A 26,043-nucleotide genomic window follows, 5' to 3' on the forward strand; every position below is an offset into this window, starting at 1 on the left:
TAAATGCTATTACTACAAGAAAGGATAATCACATCTTTCTGATTGGGAAGACTGGTAGGTCTAGCAGTGGGGAGTGGGAGGGATACAAAGTCTCGTCGGCAAGTTCATCCTTGCATCTGGTATCTTCAAAGCATCGAGCCTTTGACCTTTATCTTCAAAATGAATAATTTTTGTCACAAAGACACTTTAGTGGTTACTTTCGATGAGCTGCTTTGCTAAGACGAATGTTATGTTCTTATTTTATACACATGTTCGGTGTTCTTATTCCTTTCTTTAAATTTCCATCCTTTTTGCCTAATATATACTTTGTGTTACATTCCGAGCACTTAAAATCATATGCTCTACTCCTCTCGTCTTTGGGGACCTTGTCTTTAGTCTGAGAGATCAGGTTCTTAAAGGCATGGACGACTGTAAAAGGCACATTTAATTTTTTCTTTGAGGAAAACTTACAATTAATTTTTGAGAAATAGTCCCGAGATATAGTATTCTCCGCCATTCGGCAGTGGGATCTTTTTAAGTGTTCAGGGTTTGTAAATGTGACTTGATTGTGATCTTTCCAGGGAGCCCTTGTCTTTGAATTAAATATTCTTCAGGTGACAATGATGGACTGGGATTTGGATTACTTGGGAAAGGATACTTTAGTTTTAGGGTCGAGTTTGCTTTGACCTAGTGGACCCTGTCGTCATTTTCACGGCTGGGAATACCTACAGGGTCGCACACAAAAGTGGTAGGATTGATTTTCTCTCGCGAACGGAGCGGTGGAGGGGGGTCTGCCTGGCAGGGTAAGGTGGAGGGGGCTCTTAGCAACAGACCGACACCAACCTCAGTCGCCTGCTAGCTGTTGTTGAGTGAGGACACCGTTTTTAGTGAAGCAAGTTTTTTGTCCGCGTCGAAAAACAAAATGAATCTGAATTTAGAGCAACGTTATTCCATGAAGTTTTGTGTGAAACTCGGGAAGATGGCAACTGAGACCCTCTATATGATCAAGCAGGCATATGGGGACACTGCCTTAAGCCGTTCCACAGTATTTGATTGGGAAGGGTTGTTTAAAGAGGGTAGGGAGCTCGTTGAAGACGACCATCGCTCTGGACGGCCGTCGACGGCAAGAACCGACACGAATGTGGACAGAGTGAGGACACTGCTGAACACAGACCGACGCTTAACCAGTGAAGAAATTGCAGACCAGTTGAATCTGTCTGCATCCAACGTATTATTTCACAGGATTTGGCCATGCACCAAGATGGTGCCGAAAATTCTGCCATGGCGCGCTCGTCGTCAGACAGCTCCTGGCCAAATATGGCGTTACCACGTTGCCATACCCGCCCTATTCTCCCGATCTGGCACCACCGGACTTCTTCTTCTTCCCCCTGATGAAAAGACAGCTCAAGGGACGACGTTTTGACTCGATAAAGGCCGTCCAAGAGGCTTCGACGAGGGTCATCAATGGCATTCCCAAAGAAAATTCCCAGCGGGCGTACGGGGAATGGGAGCAACGTTATACTAAGCGTGTAGCAGCTCAAGGAGCATACTTTGAAGATTATTAAGTCGATGTAAGTATATCGTCAATAAAATTCTTGTAAAAAAGTCAGTCCTACCACTTTTGGGTGCGACCCTGTATAATATTGTACGTACGGTATTTTCGGATGACATCATGTTCCTTTTGAGTCCCAAAAATCTTGTGGTTGCTTAATTTGATGGAGTTGACTCAAATTCAGCATCAAGAGATCCCGGTTCATATCCGGGGCATGGAAAACAATTTTTATACATTGAAATAATTGCCTTGTAATTGTATATAAGCATATGACGTCGTTGAAATTTAGTCTTGGTGCATCTCCCACAGTTTCTTTAATTAGTAGATTATAAATTACATATTATTCTTTTTATTCCCCTCTTAACTTAAGGGTATTCACTGTTTTTAGAAGATTATCTGTACAATTGATTAGTTTAATGCTGAATATCGTTGAGTGTACCCATAATAACTTTGTGATAACATTGTGAAATGAAATAAAACTGTTCCAAATATGTGTTGACAAAAGTGACGTGTTTATTTAATCCCTTTATAGTTAATACAGGGCACATTCCTACAGTAATGCAATTTTTTGGAATGCATCTGAAAAAACCTGACCCCCTCATCACTTACCTTTTCCTCCTCGTGCTGCACCCCCTGCCATACACCTATTGGTGGCTTGTAGGGTATTGATGCAGATTATCATTAGGTAATCAAACGGTTAAGGTAGGTTTTTGGATGGACACAGCTAACAAATAAATATTTCATGACTCCTAACTAAACACAAAAACCAGCAACGTACTCTACATCAGGTCCCTCTTCATCTCTGAGTACTTCCTTCCTCCCTTCATCCCCTATCCAAGACATCCCTATCCCCTGTTCCTTCCCTTCCCTCGTTTGCCATTAACATTATCCCCTCTATTACAGTCTTCTTCAACATCCCACTATTGCCGGTCAATACCCCCTTCATCCACTTTTCCTGCCTCCTTAGTAATATCTCCCAACAAACCCCTCTCTCCGCCTTTCACCATACCAAGTACTTCCTCATTTGTTTTCTTCTCAGTCCATTTCACCTTCTCCATTCTTCTCCACACCCACATATCTACAATTGCCTCCAGTCTACGTCTATACTCCTGCTTCAATGACCACGTTTCCATAGCCACACATAGCTGCGCTCCATATCAACGTTTTCTAACGAGTCTTTTCTTAACATCCTTACTCAAAGTCCCTCTCATCTTAACTCCCTCCTCCTTGTGAGAAAGCCTCTTTGCCTAGCGCAATTCTTCTCCTTACGTCCCTACTGCTTTGACCGTGTTGGTCCAAAACCCTTCCAGAGATACGTTTAAACTGTTCTACCTGCTCTAGTTTTTGCCCTCCTATTTCAATGTTTAGCTTAGCCTTTTTCTTTCTAGAAAATCACATAACCTTTGTTTTATTAATATTGATTCTCATCCCGTACCTGTCGCACTGAATTTCCAATTCACTCAGCAATGCTTGCAACCCTTTGGCTGACTGACAAACTAAAGCTTGGTCATCAGCAAACCTAACTGATTATACGAATTCCCCGCCCACTTTCATTCCTACCTCGAGTTCTTCCCATGCCTCTTTGATCATTTTCTCTGCATACAGGTTGAACAGCAACGGTGATAATGGGCAACCCTGCCTTACACCCCTTCCTAACACTGCCCATCCTGACTCCCCGTTTCCCACCCGCACCTGAGCAGTATGAGACATATGCAGATTGCGGATTAACCTCCTGTCCCTTTGATGTAGATATAGAAATCATGGCTGAAGGGCAGAACGATTACAGACGAGTGTAATCACTTTTATTTTTGTAATCCTATTTCTTTCATACAAATCAAATCCATTTATATCATAACCATATTTTGGTCATTCCTGTGTTTTGAGTTTATCCATAAGTTTCATCGTGTACCTACCAGTACAGGGACATTATCAACAGTTTACATTGAATTCAATTCACATCCAAAGGTGGAAATAAATAAGAACAACCATTATCTTATGCAAAACATTTGTATTTCCCTTCCAACAGACTCTTATGTACACATTCCAACAGATTCACAAAAGGTAGGCTTGCGCATATCGCCAGTATTGTCCAGTTTGGAACCTGGGAAACAGGACTGGTTTCTGTTTATCTTCAAGTTTCAACAAGCACGCAATGCACCATGCAAGACTATGGTAACCTTGCGCGGTACGACACAACAAAACGCGACACAATAGAAGCAGGCAGACGTGGCCATTGTCTTGGGAGCTGGTGCTTTAGTCCCAATACTTGATGAGTCCATCCCATCCGGCCGTGGCGAGTTTGCTGGTCTCGTGCGGGTGCCAAAGGACGGAGATACAGACACTATCGTGGGCCCGCCACTTCTTGTAGAGTTTCGTTGTCTTCCAATCCCACACATAACATTTGCCGTCAGCGTCCCCCGAAACCAGGTAACTGTAACGGGAATATGCGGTTAGGGAATTGTCAATCCACAACGAGACCATCAGTATATCTACAGCAACCCTTAACCCTCTTAGTGTGGCGGAGTTAGGAGCTACAGGAGTTGTTTATTAACCCTCTTAGTGCGGTGGGGATTCCAGGGGTAATTAGTGAGAAGTGCAAAGGGTAATTTAAGAAAATGTATCACCTTAGGAAAAAAAAAAACATGAAGTTATTTGTTTAGATATCCATATGCAGTTTTTTTTATTTCAAAATAAAATATTGTAGTTAATAATGATGTAATACATTTACATCATCTGAAAAATAAATGCAATTATTACAGTATTATAAATTTTGTAGAATATTTTTTTAGCAATAATATTTCGATTTTTTAGACACGATACTAATATTAAAAAAAAAAAACATTTTTCAATATGTCCTTAAACTAGTTCCCTCTAGCACACACAAGGATTACAAGGGGCTGACCAACGATAGTGACCCCTTTTCCCTTCAACAATATATCCCCCAGACCGCAAACTAACCTCATATCCGGTGAGAAATCCAAGGTACAAGCGTATCCCGCAACCATGTGTCCAGAGAATGTCTTCTTGCGGTTCATCTTGAAGCGGTTCAGTGCCGAGAAGATGACTATCTTATTGTCCATACTCTGGCAAGCAAGCCACTTCTGATTGGGGGACAGGGTGACCGCCGGCATTGAATGCATACTCGGGTCCGCTATGTACTTCATATCCACGGGAATATCCCTGAAAGAGAAGAGGAAAAGCAAACGATTAGCAGGCAAACTGGAGGGTTCCAAACTAACGACTGTTTTTCAGAAGCAAACTTGGCGCAATGTGCAATCGAAGCAATGTGGCTTTTTTTTTGGAAATATATCACAAATAAGACATCCTAATTCCTAGAACAGGCATTGTCAGCAAGATTACGAGGGTGGTCCCAGAAGTACACTGCCTGACCAAGAGATGGAGGTAGTTGTTTGATAAATATCACAGTATTAGAAAGCAGGCAATCTATAGAGCATATGTATCGAGTTTGAAGACGCCATGTTGTTTAGTATTTGATTGGCAGTCATCAATAGTGAACGCTTTCAATTGAATTTGTGAAAATGCAGAGAAAATTGGTCATCGTTACATGTGATACAATATACTTTTATTAATTTGAAAGGCCTCAAAGCCCCCAAACCAATATATAGTAAAAGCTGAACTGGATTATTCTACTCTTCTGGAAGTGAGTCTGCTCCTTCTGAGTTTATACAACAGTAATACAATACACAATTGGACAGCAGAGTTTAAAACAAGGCCGTACGAGCTGTCAAACACAAGAAAATCGCTATTGGTGTCGACCAAATGAGGTGACGACGATGAGGTAATTTTAATAGTTATCAGAATGCTATTGAAAGTAATGGCTTACCTTGGTGAAACTGTTTTGTTTTTACGATGTAGTCTCCCCTGACACTAACGCAATTAGTCCACCAACGCTCCGATGCCTTGTACCCATCTCGACAATTAGATTCCTCTAGGCCTGCAAAATATCTGTCTACTTCAGTTGTCACTTCTTTGTTTGAAGCAAATCTCTGTCCACCTTGGAAAATTTTGAATTTTTGGGAAGAGTTGGGAATCTGTCTGAACCAAATCAGGCGAAATAGGCGGGTGTGGTGACAATTTGTAGTCTTTGTTGACATACAAGGTCGCACCCAAAAGTTGTAGGACTGATTTTCTCTGGCGCGAACGGAGCGGTGGAGGGGGGTCTGCCTGGCAGGGTAAGGTGGAGGGGGCTCTTAGCAACAGACCGACACCAACCACAGTCGCCTGCGGGCTGTCGTTGAGTGAGGACACCGTTTTTAGTGAAGCAAGTTTTTTGTCCGCGTCGAAAAACAAAATGAATCTGAATTTAGAGCAACGTTATTCTGTGAAGTTTTGTGCGAAACTCGGGAAGACGGCAACTGAGACCCTTGATATGATCAAGCAGGCTTATGAGGACACTGCCTTAAGCCGTTCCACAGTATTTGAGTGGCACAAGTTGTTTAAAGAGGGTAGGGAGCTCGCTGAAGACGACCATCCCTCCGGACGGCCGTGGATGGCAAGAACCGACACGAATGTGGACAGAGTGAGGACACTGCTGAACACAGACGGACGCATAACCAGTGAAGAAATTGCAGACCAGTTGGGTCTGTCTGCATCCAACTTCCAACGCATTATTTCACAGGATTTGGCCATGCGCAAGGTGTGCGCCAAGATTGTGCCGAAAATTCCGCCATGGCGCGCTCGTCGTCAGACAGCTCCTGGCCAAATACGGCGTTGCCGCACCCACCCTATTCTTCCGATCTGGCACCACCGGACTTCTTCTTCTTCCCCATGATGAAAAGACAGCTCAAGGGACGACCTTTTGACTCGATGAAGGCCGTTCAAGAGGCTTCGACGAGGGTCATCGCAACGGCATCCCCAAAGAAAATTTCCAGCGGGCGTACGTGGAATGGGAGCAACGTTATACTAAGTGTGTAGCAGCTCAAGGAGCATACTTTGAAGATTATTAAGTCGATGCAAGTATATCGTCAATGAATTTCTTGTAAAAAAATCAGTCCTACCACTTTTGGGTGTGAGCCTGTATTTATGCCACGGCGATGACGCTTGTGTGTGGGGATGCATTGTCTTGACGAAAGATGACTTAAACATAAGAGTATCAGGTTTAAATTTGTGGAATTCCTTCATTATCAGGGTCGAAAGGAATTCTTACACTTCCACTATTAAGATTTGATGTTTCACGACCATGGTTTCCATGCCGTACATCGTTATCAGGTGACGTACATCGACATTTTTCCAACTTATATAGTCGGTTGAGTTTTGAGTTTAGGTGTGGCAACCCATTACAAAAGAGCTCCTAGTCCAGTCATGAATAACACTTTCATTTCAAATCTTTGAGGAACAATTCAAAGACCTCACTCACCACTCCCAAACACGAAGACTCTTGTCGTCCGAAGTCGTGACGAATCTCCTGTTCTCGTCAACGAACGTGATGGTATTGACGGCACCCAAGTGTCTATCGTACTCCTGATTAATCTCACCAGAGCGAATATCCCACTGCGGGAAAGACAAAGAGAAAATCAGCTTACACACACGCAGTTGCGAATACAGTCATTTGCGTAGAGTCTAAAAATAATTGTTTGATCAGAAAAATTTTCTACGCGGCAAAAATATTTCCATTAAAAATATACACACAAATATCGCAATTATTTCGCTTAAAACTATTTAAAAAAAATTAATTCCTTACATTTCTAACAAATTTGAAGATTTCTTTCCCAAATAAAGACTCTTTGCTGATGACTTCACTACATACTGATAGATAGAGCATGTAAAACGACCTTGTAATACTACAAAAATGACTTTGGAAGCCTCGAATGAAGAATACAGTGTATCTTTTGACTGTCCTTTTATTCACGTACAACTAGTTTCAATGCTCACACGTCATCATCAGTTACAAATTAAACAAGTTGCTGTCCATTTATGTAGCATTCATGAGGGAGAGGAGGGATGGGAGAGAGAGAGGGAGGAGATACTGCAAAGAAAACGTTCCTTCAAAGCATACAATCTCTTGTTCAAACCAAATAATGTGGAGGAAATAGGTTACACAAATGGTGCAAACTCCCATATTATGGATTGATTTCACAGAAGTTAGCCAACCTCTTTCCTAGGGAGAATTTTTGAATAGCTTTTTACGATACGAATAACTTAAATTCATTCTTGAATACCAGAAAAGACAAAATATGTACACAAAATAAAAGTGTCGTTTATAAGTTAACTTTTAAGGACTGTAGTGCTATATCGCCCAGTATATAGAGATCGCCCAGTACTAAGCCCTATACGGTGTGTGAAAATTCACACATCAGGGTATTAAGGGGGGCCAGTTCCTTTCCCCGTGCCGGTTATGGTTTCCCAGGAAGACCTGGTACCCGATAATTCACTTAGGCTTGGGTGGAGCTGCAGGTGCCCAAAGTACATTGCCCAGGAATCGAACCCAGGACGTCTCTTGCTAGTAGTCCAACACTCTACCCACTGCACTACCGCGACCCACACAATAGAACACAACCAGGAGGTATTTGCCTGTTTCGTAGATTTTGAAAAAGTGTTTCATAGAGTAAATTGGGAAAAAATAATGAGTATATTGCAGAAAATAGGAATAGATTGGAGGGAAAGGAGGCTAATCCGCAACCTGTACATGTCTCAGACTGCTCAGGTGCAGGTGGGAAACAGGGAGTCAGGATGGGCAGTGTTAGGAAGTTAAAAGGGGTGTAAGGCAGGGTTGCCCATTATCACCGTTGCTGTTCAACCTGTATGCAGAGGAAATGATCAAAGCGGCATGGGAAGAACTGGAGGTAGGAATGAAAGTGGGCGGGGAATTCGTAAAATCAGTTAGGTTTGCTGATGACCAAGCTTTAGTTTGTCAGTCAGCCAAGGGGCTGCAAGCATTGCTGAGTGAATTGGAAATTCAGTGCGACAGGTATGGGATGAGAATCAATATTAATAAAACAAGGGTTATGCGATTTTCTAGAAAGAAAAAGGCCAAGCTTAACATTAAAATAGGAGGGCAAAAACTAGAGTAGGTAGAACAGTTTACATATCTCAGTAGTGTTTTGGACCAACACGGTCAAAGTAGTAGGGACGTAAGGAGAAGAATTAAGCTAGGCAAAGAGGCCTTAACAAGGAGGAGGGAGTTGATGATAGGGACGTTGAGTAAGGATGTTAAGAAAAGACTCGTAAAAACTTTGATATGGAGCGGAGCTATGTACGGAGCGGAAACGTGGGTGTGGAGAAGAATGGAGAAGGTGAAATGGACCGAAAGAAGGAAAACAAATGAGGAAGTACTTGGTATGGTGAAAGGCGAAGAGAGGGGTTTGTTGGGAGCAATCCTATGGAGGCAGGAAAAGTGGATGAAGGGGGTGTTGACCGGCAGTGGGATGTTGAAGACTGTGATAGAGGGTAGAATGTTGGGCAGAAGAGGAAAGGGAAGGAACAGGATAGGGATGTTGGACGGGATTAAGGGAAGAAGAAAGTAATCAAAGATGAAGAGGGACCTGATATAGAGTAGGATGATGGATTTTTTTTTGTAAGGAGTAATAAAATATTTGTTTGGTAGTTGTGTCCATCCAAAAATCTACCTTAACCGGTAGATTACCTTAAAAAAAAATACATATATATATGTAGTCCAGGGGGTAGAGCATTGGACTACTGACTTGAGGGCCTGGGTTCAGTTCCCGGGCAAGCCTATCTGGGCACCCGCAGCTCCACCCAAGCTATGCACGGTTTCCGGTAGTACCAGAACCCTCATAGAAACCATACATAACCAGCACAAGGAAAGGTACAGGCACCCCTGAATACCCTACTAATGGTTGAATTCCACATAATGCCATGCACGGCTTAGTATTGTGTGAACTCTACCATCACATACCAAACCAACCTTCCCGTTGACTACCGTGTTTATGGTTTTTTGACTGTATATTTCAGAATATTACAAGCATTTCTTCTTGAGGCATGAATTGCAGCAGGCAGGTTGATATTTCTATAGCAAATGTGACCAGGAACACGGCCCATATTCAACAGTACACATAAAATAGGATAAGGGAGATGAACACCATAAAAAAACAATTAAAAATACCACAGCGCAATGCAGAAAAGGTGTTAAATTGTACAAGGCTTCAAACTTACGCATATAATCTTCTTGTCAGATGTGCCGGCCACAAAGAGATGTTGCTTGTCATCGTCCGGGTTGAATTTGGCACAATATGGTATCTTGCGGCTTGTGAACCGGGAGATACACTGTCCTGTTTCTGTATCCCAAAGTTTGATATACCGGTCGTAGCCTGCAATGGAGAGTTTCAGGGATTACTACAGATTTCTGCTATTAGTTTAATGATAAATTTAAAATCCCAAACCGTACAATAATATATACACTGGGAAAATAACACTCAAAACAGCATTCAACTTTCTTTATGGATCATAGTTTCTAACGGCTAAAATTCATGAATTAAAGTTTGAATTACTACATCATGTACCCTATTCGCCATATTTAGCCCCCTCAGATTATTTTCTGTACATGAACCAGACAAAATGGCTCAATTTCTCAAAGATTCCACAAACGTGAAGAAGTGAAGCCGGCAGTTGATGACTATTCTGAGGAGCAAGACAGTTCTTATTATAAAAAGGGCATCAAACTTGTTTAAACATCACTTGGGAAAGTGTATAGAGAGCTGAAAAGAGATTATTTTGAAAAATAAATACATTTTTTTCCAAAAATTTTTGCGTTTTATTTGTTGGATCGGGTACTTAATGGGAGAACCCTTGTATCAAAGTAGACAGAAGTAATACCAATTAGTTTTTCAACACACCGTACCGTAGAGAGGAATAGGGGCATTGAATTTTGTACATAATAAACATCAATTGATGCAACAATTTCAGTATATGACAATCATTTGCCTCGCCCGAGATTCGAACCTGGATCCCTCAAAGTCGGTCGAGTGCTTTAGCCAGTAAAGCTGGATAATAAGTTACAATATTCCATCACAACGTCTTGCTACTTAAAAAGCCCGCAATATTTCAGAGTTTAAGAGGATGCCTTGTTAGATTAACTGGCTAAAAAAACACTAATCCAGACATTCGAGGGTTCTCGGTCAAGGCAAATGATTTTTACCCTCCGAAATGATTGAATTGAAATCCATTTTTAAAAGTTACCACTACGAAATCTCTGGTAGTTTCCTGGAAACATCAATTACTTCATATATTGTAAACTCGGCAGACTCTACTGTAGTTTAAAATGCCAAAGAAAGACATTGAGCTATGCTATAGGCTTGAGAAGAAGCACATTACATAAAAAAGATTACATTTACCATAAAATACTCAAAGCTTCACTCTATCTTTGCCAAATAAACCTGTAACCTTTGTTAAACAATACCTTCAGGAGCCACAAACATTAGGTTGAAATAAAAAGGAAAATACTACCCAAAATAATTTGTTTTCATTCTCATTTAAATCAAATCTGTCGAATAAATTACTTCTAAAAAAAATAATTGCATTACTTATGGAACGCACCTTGTACATGTGTATAAATAAAGAGACACATATGTAGACCATTATAGAGAACGCAACCGCGGTATGAATGTATTTAAATCAGAGTCATGCTGAAACACTGAGCTAAACGGCTCTTTAGACTTACCAGCCGAAAGGAATTGGGTGCCGACATTGTTGAAGCAGGCATCCCGGACGGCTTGGTGATGTCCGTAATACGTCCGCACACATCTCCTCTCCTTGTAGACCTCCCACAGCTGTGTTATTCCGGGAGAAACAAGGGAAAGGTGAGACAAAGGCACACGCAAAGTGAAACAAACAACATTACATGCCTAATTGGATAAAACCTGTCGTTCTGGTCAAAATAGCAACCTTAACGGAACACAAAAGGACTCCAGTCACATCAATACACATTATTTGATGCACATTTGCTGCAATTACCCATTAGAATAATGCCTTATAGCCATTGTTTACTCCAAGAACACCCCTTGGAATACACGGCCGAGACTAATCAACAACACAAAGTATTTATAAAGTGACGGAAGGTGGTCATTCGGGTTGTTTCCACGTACATAATGCCTCCGAGGCGATTAAAAAATAACCAACTGGAGGCAGACTGTTTAAAATTTCAAGCACTATTTGAAAATAACTCATATTTTCCCATTCTATCAATGAATACAGGGTTCGTCCGGAAAATGAGTGTACTGATTTTTTCCCGCCGCTCCAGGCGCGCCCAGCACCGCTCTGACGAGCTGCGATTGGAGGGGGGTATGTTGGCAAGCGACGCTGAAAAAGGCAGTCGGCTCTGAGCTGTGGTGTAGTGAGGAGCTCTGTTAACGCGAACCTCCACGCTCGACCCACGTCACGGAACGCGATGCCGAAGTTTTTGGAGCAGCGTTATTCCATCAAATTTGCGGTAAAGCTTGGGAAATCGTCTACCGAAACAGTCGGTATGATTAACCAGGCTTACGGGGAGTCAGCCATGTCCAGAAACATGATCTTTCGGTGGCACAAGATGTTCGTGGAGGGCAGAGAAGAGGTCAACGACGAACCACGGCCTGGACGCCCATCAACGACACTCACCGACGAAAATGTGCCAAAAGTTCGTGATGTACTGAACTCTGATCGTCGTCTTAGTGTTCGGATGATAGCAGAGCAGTGTAATCTTCGAAAACGAGTCGCCCGCGTCCGGCCAGCGATCAAAAACATCTGGCGGCTGCATCACGACAATGCGCCGTCTCACACCGCGCTTGTCCTGTCGGACGGACTTCTTGGCCAAGCACGGCGTGGGAACGCTGCCGCACCCGCCCTACAGCCCGGACTTGGCACCACCGGACTTCTTTCTGTTCCCGAAGATAAAGAGGAGTTTGAAAGGAACGCGATACGGGACTTTGGACGCCGTCAAAGAGGCCGTGACGACGTGTCTTCGAGAGGTTCCCGATGATGCCTTCGCGGGAGCGTTCCAGGAATGGGAACGCCGCTGGAACAAGTGTATCGACTCACAAGGGTCCTATTTTGAGGAATATTAGCTTAAGATATGTTAAAGTGTAATAATTTTTTTTTCCTGAGCTCAGTACACTTATTTTCCGGACGAACCCTGTATATGGATATTTTTTGTTTCAAAAACGTGGTCTCGATTGATCGCTTGGATCATGTATATAATATTAAACCCGTGAATCGATGATAGGATAACATACCTTGACCCTGCAGTCCATACTGCAAGAAAGCATGAGATGGGCGCTCTTGGGGAACCAGCGGATGGCCGAAATGCCTTTGGTATGACCCCGCCACGTGTGAATGTTAGCCTTGGGAAGGAAGCACCGCTCTGGAGGTGCATCGGCATGGACCAAATTCACGCCCACGTCCTGCGGCGGGTGAAGGAACGAACGGTTCTGGTAGTCCACGGCATCTTTGACTACAAGACAAGAGGAAACAGGCAACGTTTCGGTGAACTGGAATCCGATTTGCAAACAAAACCGATCATAAACGTTAATTATATTCGACTCCTCCGCAGATGACTGCAATTCCTCACTATTTGAGGCTACAATTAGGAGTAACTGACCGTGAAACACACACAGAGAATTCTTAAAATGCATTTATAAATGCTACGATAGAATTTGAGCAACCAGAGGTATGCACAAACATGGTCGAAAGTCTGTCATCTGAGTCCCTGCAAAGCGAAGAAAAAATGTATGATGTGTATTTGAACAGTTAGGGCAGTTAGATATGCTTTGATAGCATTTGCACAGTAAGAAGCACACATAAACACAGTCAAAAGTCTGTCATCTGAGTCCTTGCAAAGTGAAGAAAACATTTACGATGTATATTTGAACAGTTAGGGCAATTAGATATGCTTTGATAGCATTTGCACAGTAAGAAGAACACATAAACACAGTCAAAAGTCTGTCATCTGAGTCCTTGCAAAGTGAAGAAAACATGTACGATGTATATTTGAACAGTTAGGGCAATTAGATATGCTTTGATAGCATTTGCACAGTAAGAAGAACACATTAACACAGTCAAAAGTCTGTCATCTGAGTCCTTGCAAAGCGAAGAAAAAATGTACTACGTGTATTTGAACCATAAGGGAAATTAGATATGCTTTGATAGCATTTGCACAGTGAGAAGCACACATAAACACAATCAAAAGTCTGTCATCTGAGTCCTTGCAAAGCAAAGAAAAAAATTTAAAATGCATATCCAAACAGTAAGGGCATTTAGATATTGAAATGTAATGAAATAATTGACTTTGTAATTCCACACACTTTATTTAAAAACACACGACCCAGGTTTCGACGTTGAACGTCATCATCAGGTGGTCCTCATAGAAGCACGCTGGCTATATATACCTTCTGATCATAGGAGGGGGGGGTTGGTCAGAGAGGGAGGTCGGAGGGGTAAAAAGGTTACAATGTAGCTGGGAAGAAAAGAGAATTACATTTTTGATTTAGAAGAGTGGTAGGTCTAGGAGTGGGGAGTGGGAGGGATACAAAATTTCGTTGGCAAGATCATCTTTCCAACGGACACATTTCAAAATTTCTAACTGCTCCAAAGCATCGAGCCTTTGACCTTTTTCTTCAAAATGAATAATTTTTGTCACAAAGTCACTTTTGTGATCACTTTCGATGAGGTGTTTTGCGAAGAGAGATGTTATGTTCTTATTTTTTACACATGTTTGGTGTTCTTTAATCCTTTCTTTAAATTTCCGTCCTGTTTGTCCAATATACTTTGTGCTACAATCCGAGCACTTTAACTCATACACTCCACTCCTCTCGTTTTCGGGAACCTGATCTCTCACACTAAAGACAAAGTCCCCGAAAACGAGAGGAGTGAAGTGTATGAGTTAAAGTGCTCGGATTGTAGCACAAAGTATATTGGACAAACAGGACGGAAATTTAAAGAAAGGATTAAAGAACACCAAACATGTGTAAAAAATAAGAACATAACATCCCTCTTTGCAAAACACCTCATCGAAAGTGATCACAAAAGTGACTTTGTGACAAAAATTATTCATTTTGAAGAAAAAGGTCAAAGGCTCGATGCTTTGGAGCAGTTGGAAATGTTGACATGTGTCCGTTGGAAAGATGATCTTGCCAACGAAATTTTGTATCCCTCCCACTCCCCACTCCTAGACCTACCACTCTTCTAAATCAAAAATGTAATTCTCTTTTCTTCCCAGCTACATTGTAACCTTTTTACCCCTCCGACCTCCCTCTCTGACCAACCCCCCCCTCCTATGATCAGAAGGTATATATAGCCAGCGTGCTTCTATGAGGACCACCTGATGATGACGTTCAACGTCGAAACCTGGGTCGTGTGTTTTTAAATAAAGTGTGTGGAATTACAAAGTCAATTATTTCATTACATTTCAATATGTTATGCAAATTCCACAAAGTTACGCCTGAGACAACAAAAGCATTTAGATATGCTTTGATAGCATTTGCACAGTAAGAAGCACGCATAAACACAATCAAAAGTCTGTCATCTGAATCCCTGCAAAGCGAAGAAAAAATGTATGATGTGTATTTGAACAGTTAGGGCAGTTAGATATGCTTTGATAGCATTTGCACAGTAAGAAGCACACATAAACACAGTCAAAAGTCTGTCATCTGAGTCCTTGCAAAGTGAAGAAAACATGTACGATGTATATTTGAACAGTTAGGGCAATTAGATATGCTTTGATAGCATTTGCACAGTAAGAAGAACACATTAACACAGTCAAAAGTCTGTCATCTGAGTCCTTGCAAAGCGAAGAAAAAATGTACTACGTGTATTTGAACCATAAGGGAAATTAGATATGCTTTGATAGCATTTGCACAGTGAGAAGCACACATAAACACAATCAAAAGTCTGTCATCTGAGTCCTTGCAAAGCAAAGAAAAAAATTTAAAATGCATATCCAAACAGTAAGGGCATTTAGATATGCTTTGATAGCATTTGCACAGTAAGAAGCACGCATTAACACAATCAAAAGTCTGTCATCTGAATCCCTGCAAAGCGAAGAAAAAATGTACGATGTATATTTGAACAGTTAGGGCAGTTAGATATGATTTGATAGCATTTGCACAGTAAGAAGCACACATAAACACAGTCAAAAGTCTGTCATCTGAGTCCTTGCAAAGTGAAGAAAACATGTACGATGTATATTTGAACAGTTACGGCAATTAGATATGCTTTGATAGCATTTGCACAGTAAGAAGAACACATTAACACAGTCAAAAGTCTGTCATCTGAGTCCTTGCAAAGCGAAGAAAAAATGTACTACGTGTATTTGAACCATAAGGGAAATTAGATATGCTTTGATAGCATTTGCACAGTGAGAAGCACACATAAACACAATCAAAAGTCTGTCATCTGAGTCCTTGCAAAGCAAAGAAAAAAATTTAAAATGCATATCCAAACAGTAAGGGCATTTAGATATGCTTTGATAGCATTTGCACAGTAAGAAGCACGCATAAACACAATCAAAAGTCTGTCATCTGAATCCCTGCAAAGCGAAGAAAAAATGTATGATGTGTATTTGAACAGTTAGGGCAGTTAGATATGCTTTGATAGCATTTGCACAGTAAGAAGCACACATAAACACAGTCAAAAGTCTGTCATCTGAGTCTTTGCAAAGTGAAGAAAACATGTACGATGTATATTTGAACAGTTAGGGCAATTAGATATGCTTTGATAGCATTTGCACAGTAAGAAGAACACATTAACACAGTCAAAAGTCTGTCATCTGAGTCCTTGCAAAGCGAAGAAAAAATGTACTACGTGTATTTGAACCATAAGGGAAATTAGATATGCTTTGATAGCATTTGCACAGTGAGAAGCACACATAAACACAATCAAAAGTCTGTCATCTGAGTCCTTGCAAAGCAAAGAAAAAAATTTAAAATGCATATCCAAACAGTAAGGGCATTTAGATATGCTTTGATAGCATTTGCACAGTAAGAAGCACGCATAAACACAATCAAAAGTCTGTCATCTGAATCCCTGTACAGCGAAGAAACAAAGTACGATGCATATTCAAGCAGTAAGGGCAGTTAGACAGGCTTTGATAGCATTTGCACAGTAAGAAGCACGCATAAACACAGTCAAAAGTCTGTCATCTGAGTCCTTGCAAAGCGAAGAAAAAATGTATGATGTGTATTTGAACAGTTAGGGCAGTTATATATGCTTTGATAGCATTTGTACAGTAAGAAGCACACATAAACAAGGGAAATTAGATATGCTTTGATAGCATTTGCACAGTGAGAAGCATGCATAAACACAGTCAAAAGTCTGTCATCTGAGTCCTTGCAAAGCGAAGAAAAAATGTATGATGTGTATTTGAACAGTTAGGGCAGTTATATATGCTTTGATAGCATTTGTACAGTAAGAAGCACACATAAACAAGGGAAATTAGATATGCTTTGATAGCATTTGCACAGTGAGAAGCATGCATAAACACAGTCAAAAGTCTGTCATCTGAGTCCCTGTACAGCGAAGAAACAAAGTACGATGCATATTCAAGCAGTAAGGGCAGTTAGACAGGCTTTGATAGCATTTACACAGGGAGAAGCATGCACAAACGTGGTCCAAAGTCTGTCATCTGAGTCCCTGCAAAGGGAAGAAAAAATGTACAATGCATATTTGAACAGTAAGGGAAATTAGATATGCTTTCATAGCATTTGTGCAGTGAGAGTATGCACATACATGGTCAAAAGTCTGTCATCTGAGTCCCTGCAAGGGGAAGAAAAAAAGTACAGCGCATATTTGAATAGTAATGGCAGGGCCCTGACAAGCGCAGAAACAAAGTATGAGGGCGATTTGAAAAATAAGATCTCATATTTCTTTTTCATGAAAAATCAAATTTATTCTCTCAACTTTGCATACATCATTGCAAAGGTTGAGCATTCAGCTATTTTTCTACAAAGTTGCCTTGATAATCAATACATTTTTGTATCCTTGTAAACAGTTTTTTAATACCGGCGTCGTACCTTTAAAAATGTTCCCAAAGAAAAAAAACCCTCGAGATAGAAATTAAATCTGTCTAATAAATTACTTTTAAAAATATAATAATTTCATTACTTTCAGAATGCACCCTGTGCCTCTTCTGTTCATGCTGACATCAACGACGATTTCAGAGCACTCAAAATGTATTTTTATTCAATATTTCCAATTTACCAGGTCTGTCACCATCCTGTTTTGTCTCTAACTATGATGGAATTTCAACAAATAAACTCCCAGTATACTAATGGATTCCATCAATGGATGGACTAAACAAGGAATGGTATGAAAACTGGGAAAGCATGTGAACTTACTATGCAGGACTGTCTTCTCATCAAGGGGCTTGTCATCACTCTGCTTGCCTCGCTTCTGCCGCTTTGCCAATATTTCCTCCAACTCTGCCGCCTCTTCCTGTAGGGAGAACGCAAAAATAACAATGCTAAAGGAATTGCGAGGAATTACAAGAAGAAATCCTTGCAAAAGCAGGGCAAAGAGCCATGATCATGAGGAAGATTACTTGTTTAAAGGGGATGTGTACGACAACTGAGGTCATTTGTGCCATAAGGGATGGATGAGAAAGAAATAAGGGTGGAGAGAAACCTGGTGCCGGCATTAGCCTACTATCTTAACAAACAGCACCTAAGGGTCAGACAGTTTAACGTCCCATCTGGCAGACAGCGTACTCATTCAAAGTGTTCTCCAACACAAGGTATCTCAAGTAAGGATTAAAATCAGAACTGTCTTTCTTTGATCACACCTTGTCAATAACTTTTGAAAGAACACAAAAGCATGTTTTGAACAGAACTCATATCAAATATGAATAGGAAGAATACTTCAAAGCATGGAACCAAACAAGTTTGATGGGGACCCTACACGAGTGAGCACAAAGCAGGAACGTGCATCAGAGAAGCCTTGGTCTTGTTTAAGAGCAACCTTGTACCTCATTCGGTTTCATAACCCTCCTCTCATCCACAAATCCTCCCCACGGGCCGAGGAAACCATCCACATCGTCCGGGTTGTCATTCTTCCTTCGTTTCCTCTTGTCCAAGGGTCGAGTGGGTGCCGACTCAAACACGGTCTTCCCTGCTTTCTCCTCCGCATCCTTTGTCTGTCCAATGTAGCCCTCCTTTGGGGCACTGCCGTCGATTGTAGGGTCAAGGGCATAGCCTGCAAGAGGGATGCAAGTACCTCAATCAATTATGACACAGAAATACAGGGTACGTTCCAAAAGTAATGCAATTGAATTACCAGTGCCACTCCAATTGGTCGGAATGGAATCAAACCTTGGAATAGGTTGGGGGGACGCTAAGCGTTGCCACAACAACAGTCTCAGTGCTCTCCAAGCAGAATTTAATCAGTAATTGCAAACCTCTGTTCGCCCACCATGTCACGAAATAAATGGAATCGACACTCGAACAACTTTGGGTGATTACAACATGTTTTGTGCCTAACTGAATAAAAGTCTCAAAGAAAGAGAGGAGACTAACAAAATGATTAGTGAAGCTTACGGGGACTATGCTCTGCCTCACTCACCAGTTTCGAGGTGGTTAAAGTCCTTTAAGGAAGGCCGAGAAGCAGTTCTCGACGAACAATGCTCTGGGCAGCCGTCAACCAGCAAAACTGACAAGAATGTAGCTCGTGTTAAACAATTGTTGAACTCTGACCGTCGATTGAGTATCAAGATGGTTTCCAATGAACTGAACTGGTCTTATACTGTTGTATTTCGCATTGTTCCTGAAGATTTAGCGTGGAGAAAAGTGTGCACCAAGCTCGTACCTTAATGTGTTCACCACAACCCCCTACGAGTCCATGAGTTCCTGGCCAAACACCAGGTTCTTTCGCCTCGCAACCCCAACTGCAACGACTGCTTCTCTGATATAATAAATTCATCCTGCCATTTAGTGGAAGTGTACGGATGAGAAGTGTATTATGGACATCAAATACGTGCATCGGAAGTGGTGCTGGGAGTTTATTGATGGCCGGGAAAACATCCACGATGAGCAGCGGTCGATGGGGCGGCCCGAGTTTGCCATTGGAATCAACAACGGTGGCTCCAATTGACGAGATGGTCGTGCCCAATAACCAGAGGGAATCACCCTTCATTTAGATAAAGGAAGGCCTTAATGAATGAATAGAGAGAGAGTGGTTACTTCTCCGTGCTGCAGAATATTGTGTGTCTTGAGTTCAATCAGTTACAAACAAGGTGTCTCCTCAATTAAAGGAGTGTGTTTGCATATCATAATACAATGCACGTCCACATGTCTTCACATCAAACGACCACCACCCTACTCAATGAATTCGGCTGCTGGGATATATCATCGACCACCCTCCTTACAGCCCAGAGGACGTTGCCCCCAGCGACTACCACTTGTTTCCTGCTCTCAAAAAACACCTTAAGAGGACAGAAATTCAAGTCAGACGAGGAAAAGTACATGAAGCAGTCGTCATAGTTGGATTCCTGTGACGCTGTGAGAGAAAGTACAATGCAGGTATTAAAATGATGGTTACAAGGATGAAAAAAACAATTGATCGCCAAGGCAACTATGTAGAAACGTAGCCAAATGCTCAGCCTTTCCTACGATGTATGCAAAGTTGAGAATAAATTTTGCCTTTTGACGAGTGGCTGACGCCCCGAACTAAGCAAGTATCGATGCAGGAGGAATGTATTTTGAAGATTATTAAGTAATTGTAAGGATAACTGCAATAAATTTTGATTTTTCGGTACCAGTCCCGATACTTATTGTACAGAACCCTGTGGGCGGGTTTTCCTCCACCTTGGCCATTGATGTACGTAATAGTCATCAATTTAATGTTTATTTTTAAGGTGGAAGAAGGTACTATAAGGTCTATTTTTTTTAATGGTAATCTACCGGTTAAGGTAGGTTTTTGGATGGACACAACTACCAAACAAATATTTTGTGACTCCTAACAAAACACAAAATCCAGCAATCTACTCTACATCAGGTCCCTCTTCATCTCTGAGTACTTCCTTCCTCCCTTCATCCCGTGCAACATCCCTATCCTGTTCCTTCCCTTTCCTCGTTTGCCTAACATTCTCCCCTCTATTACAGTCTTCAACATCCCACTATTGCCGATCAATCCCCCTTCATCCATTCTTCATCTGCCTCCTTAGTAATATCTCCCAACAAACCCCTCTCTTCGCCCACCATACCAAGTACTTCCTCATTTGTTTTCCTTCTTTCGGTCTATCTCACCTTCTCCATTCATCTCCACACACCCACATATCTACAATAGCCTCCAGTCTACGTCTATCCTCCTGCTTCAATGACCACGATTCCGCGCCGTACATGACTACGCTCCATATCAAAGTTTTCTAACGAGTCTTTTCATATTATCCATACTCAACATCCCTCTCATCTTAACTCCCTCCTCCTTAAGTGAAAGCCTCTTTGCCTAATTGCGCAATTCTTCTCCTTACGTCCATACTACTTTGACCCTGTTGGCCCAAGACACTTCCGAGATACGTTTAAACTGTTCTACCTCCTCAAGTTTTTGCCCTCCTATTTTAATGTTTAGCTTGGCCTTTTTCTTCCTAGGAAATCGCATAACCTTTGTTTTATTAATATTGATTCTCATCCCATACTCAGTCGCACTGAATTTCCAATTCACTCAGGAATGCTTGCAACCCCCTATTGGCTGACTGACAAACTAAATCTTGGCCATCGGGAAACCTAACTGATTTTACGAATTCCCCGCCCACTTTCATTCCTACCTCGAGTTCTTCCCATGCCTCTTTAATCATTTCCTCTGCATACAGGTTGAATAAGGTCTATATATCATCCTAAATTATGTGGTTTATAAAATATACAGTATACTGAAATGTACATTGTAATATTTCAGTTTTCTGTGTTCCATTCACTCACCATAACTGGTAAACGTCCGTCGTTGCGTCTCGAACTGAAACTCGCTAATGTGTGCTTCTTCGACGTATCCCGACAGCATATTCTTGTGTGCCCTCTGTTGTTCCGTCTTGAAGGGATGTTCAGGGCCCACGTCAGGGGCAAAAAGGACCTCGCACTTTGGGTTGAACTTTATCTCCTTCACATCCCGATCGATCTGCTTCGACCAGCCAGCGGAACCCTTTCGCGACAAACGAACAAGACCTGACATTAGTTGAAGGGATTAGAAACTTTGCCCTACAGCCTTATATACTACCCTTCCCTTCAATTAAAGAATAAGACGTACATAGGATAACGCAATTAAAACCACCCAAACGTTTGATTTAAAAGAGAATACAGTATTTTCCCATCGATAACGTGCTCGTTGACTATACAAAAATGATCAAGAAAATGACAATGCATATTTTGTAAAGAACATTGAAAAAATCCAAACATAGACCTGTTTTTACACACACTATATATAAATTTTACGCACATATATGTACATATTAGGTGGAGCTGCAAGTGCCCAGAGTGCCTTGCCCGGGAATCGAACAGGGGACCCTCTGGTCAGTAGTCTAACGCTCTACCCCCTGGACTACCCAATATATACCCCCTGGACTACCCAACCCACCAAACACGTGTATATATGCATATATATATATATATTTTTTATTTTTTTATATGCACACATTCAAACACAAAATCCCACTAAACGGTGATCAAATATATATATATATAAATATATATATATAGATATAGATATATATATATATATATATATATATATATATATATATATATATATATATGTATGTATATACATACATACATACATGTATATATGTACATACATGTATATATATATACATACATACATATATACATATATATATACATACATATACATATATATACATATATACATACACACATATATATATACTATATATATATATATATACATATATACATATGCATATACATATATATATACATATATATACATACTATATATATATATATATATATATATATATATATAATATATATATATACACACATATATATATGTATATATATACACATATATATATGTATATATATATACACATATATATATGTATACATATATATACACACATATATATATGTTGAACAAATACTCATTTACATTGAAACAGAAATAAGGAAAAGGGATAGGATCACATAATATAAAGGACGAACACAGGAGAGGTGGGGAATGCGGAATCCAGCAGATCACAAATGCAAAAATATTTCCTAGACCAGGACTTGAACTCCGGATCTTTCCACTCGCCATTGGGCGGAGGCTCTAAACCACTTGAGCTATCCAGGAAACGTAATTTACACTGAGATCTGCGATGCTCTAGGCAACCAAGTGCCCTTCGATTCTTTGGCCAAGAGATGGCGTTAGGGAGCTGTTTCACCCACCAAAGAAGAAATAGAAAACACACAAGGAGAAAGGATATCAGTAAAGCAATTATATTTTTATTTATTATGTTTTTGAAACTTTAGTATCGTACTTTTATTCACTTTTAGCCCGATCTTGCTATTTGCTTTAGTTCGCGCTCCATACAAGCATGTGGGCATTACTTTTCAGCCCACCCCCATAGTACACATTAGGTATCAGAATTTGGCTTAATCGTTTTCTTCTCTAAACCCCCGCCCAATATCATTATATTTTTATTTGAGTTGAATTACCGTTTTTTTCCCATTGATAATGCACACCTAATGTATAACGCGCACCCAGAAGTTAGTAGTTTTCTTTGAATTCCTATAGATACCGCGCGCGCTCAGGTATTAGTTAGTCAGATTCATAGTTATCTTGAACGTGTATCGAGGCCGCGCATACGTATATACATATATATGCGCTTAAAAATTATAGGTATCACGTGTAAAATTACGCCTATACCGGATTTGGGCGCGCAAAAATACGTCTATGTTTGGATTTATTCAATTTTCATTACGTAACGCGCACCGTCATTTTTTTTCGATCATCTGAACATTTTTGTACAGATAACGCGCGCGTTATCGATGGGAAAACACAGAAATTTATTTATTTTTCCTCTATAATTTCCCTCTCTTAATCCTTTGCCCACTATTAATAGTACGGCTAGGGTTGATTCTTCCCATTTTATTCACATGGCCGTGTTTACCGTTCGTTTCGTATACAAAATTAATAGTCAGAATCTCTTTCATCAACAACACTTACTTCTGGAGACTTCCGAAATAAATCTTAACCACACGCATATTTAGAACTATTCAACGGATTCAAATAACAAATATGCAAACGCAATTATGCAGCAATAACACTTATTACTTCAACCGCTTGCTTCTGCAAAGAGAATCTGATTGTTTTCTATCAAAGAACACAGAAATGCCTTTATTCAGAAATTTCACATTACTTATACACGTATTCACCACCCCCAAAAAACTACAACGAAGTACTTCATTCCCTGCCGCACTCCAATGTCTCTATGACCGGATGGAATAAATAATATTCATTGTTATTTATTTAAATTTTGAAACATTTTCACTTTCCCTCAACTTTCCACTAAAAATTATCATAGTTAATTCTTCCCGGATCATTCTAATGCTTGATGAGACAATAAAAAATAATACCACTACTTGTGATACGATAATACATCACTTAAATATCTCCAAAACATAACAAAGGGAAAATACAATTTCAATAATTAGAAGGGCAGGTGGCAAATTTCACCATCCTTTACCACAGTATTTAAGAGGAAAATGCAGAAGATGGAGTGCAGTAGTAATATTTAATGGGATTCAAAGTCGAAACCATAAAAAAGAGAAATTTGATAACTCCTAGCTGCTCTCCAGGCAAATTTTATCGTTCTCATGTAGCATTAAGCATAATTCATACCCCGTTTCCTTTGGCTAATTACCACTAGCCATATGAAATATCTGAATTTCCTATTCAGTCCAAAATAAAGGTTTCATGACTGTTTTTAACTACTTACAAGCGGAACAACATCAGGAGCAGCACAGATTTGAAGTGAATTTTGCAGAGAAGCAATACTCTTTCCGGGGGGCAGAGGCTTCAAATGACTGGTTAAATCTTCTCCCTCTTTCTTCTTATCAACCCCCGCGTCTTCATCTTCACTACTACCATACTCACATATTGATAACATCGCGATCACGTTTAAACAACAATTTCAGTCAATTCGATTGATGCTCTAATAAAATTTCAACGGTTATCACCAAACTATATAATATATGCTTATTTCCTTTGGATTTCTGATACGCCCGGTTTTGATTAACTTCACTGGAGAAGCATCACATCGTACGCGTAAATAAATATTTGTAAAAATGTGCTGCTAAGCTTCACTTTCTGTCACATAAATTAAGTAGACGCCATTTTGATCAACACTGGGGATGTAAATATAAGAGCGCCAACTAGGCGGCAACATTGATAACTTTAAAAAAACCTGACTGCTATGGTGTGAAAAAAATTGAGAGATGTTTATGTAAATATTTACATTATATCATTAACATAATGTCCTTAATGGTTAGTAAATGTCTCTAATTGACCTATTGGAAGGATGGCACAAAATGGATAGTTAGGCGAAGTTCATTTGCCAATTAAAATCACCGGTATTTGCCCAAAGACGGTGGAGTTTGATGTGTTATGAGAGAACCGTCTGGATCTTCGATTAAGGATGCAACATGGAAAAATGATTCAATGTTGACTGCTTATATGCCTTCTTAAAGCCATTTCATACGTACAAACTTGTGGCTCTGTCAAACCTGTTTTATTCCGCAAGCCTAGCGCTTAATTTGGCCAGAACCTACCCCAGAAGATTGAATGAATTAAAAAATAAGTTTTGTAGCTCCCTTGCTTCCCTGCTCCATTATTTCCTGTTCTTGTATGTCAATTTCTACTGCTCTGAATCCAGAGACGACATACCCTAAGCAGAAAGGAGTTAACGCAACTCATACTGAACTATAAGACAAAACTGTTCCCCTCCTATACATTCGTATGGAATTTCGGTCAAACGGTTTTCATCCTTGACCGAAATGCAGCATAAGGAAAGATTCTAATGATATAGCAATGCAATATTCCCGTGAATAACAGTGGAGGGTCAAGGAATACGTGCATGTAATGCATGCGTTGCTTGACTGCAACATGAGTTTCAAGCAACGTAAGTTGCTGGAAATGATCTTTGTCCCCTTCAACATCAGTTTATACTGTCGCCAGTTGAATTTTCTGTCAGTGTATGCATACTTAAATCTCTAGGAATACTATGGTTTAACAGTTGCAGTTTTCCCCGACATTAAAATACCTTCATCATCGACTGGTGCTGTAATCCATCATTAATATTGTACTCAGGCAGCACAGTGTGTTTAATTAGACAATTTAACTGCTCTACCATTGAGCAACAAAGTAAGAGAGAGAATCTTCGCGAGATATGAGGATGAGTCATTGAAATGGAGATAAGATTCCACGTAAATGACTAATTCTGTATGACCTGGATGGCTCTTACGCTTCGTTTGGATGGAGAATAAACAAACAAATGGAAAATAGGTTTCCTAGATCACATTATTATTCATTTTCCATGGTTCTCGAGCGGTTGGAGGGTCTTGATCATGAGCGTAAAA

At 40.4% G+C, this 26,043-nt stretch overlaps 1 protein-coding gene across 1 annotated transcript; it reads right to left on the reverse strand.

Annotated features, from left to right (window-relative positions):
- Positions 1–3,539: 3,539 nt before the first annotated feature.
- LOC139693224 (pre-mRNA-processing factor 17) lies at positions 3,540–24,799 on the reverse strand. Its single transcript, XM_071591329.1, has 10 exons — positions 24,405–24,799; positions 21,385–21,601; positions 18,441–18,667; positions 17,815–17,911; positions 12,718–12,935; positions 11,169–11,277; positions 9,665–9,819; positions 6,909–7,042; positions 4,490–4,711; positions 3,540–3,962 (listed from the first exon to the last, which is right to left on the reverse strand). The coding sequence occupies exons 1-10, from the start codon at positions 24,573–24,575 to the stop codon at positions 3,785–3,787; spliced, it is 1,728 nt and encodes a 575-aa protein (XP_071447430.1). The 5' UTR covers positions 24,576–24,799; the 3' UTR covers positions 3,540–3,784.
- Between the last annotated feature and the right edge of the window lie 1,244 nt (positions 24,800–26,043).

The sequence above is a fragment of the Hetaerina americana genome, unplaced genomic scaffold, assembly GCF_022747635.1.
Source record: "Hetaerina americana unplaced genomic scaffold, ioHetAmer1.1.p SCAF_45, whole genome shotgun sequence".
NCBI lineage: Eukaryota > Metazoa > Arthropoda > Insecta > Odonata > Calopterygidae > Hetaerina > Hetaerina americana.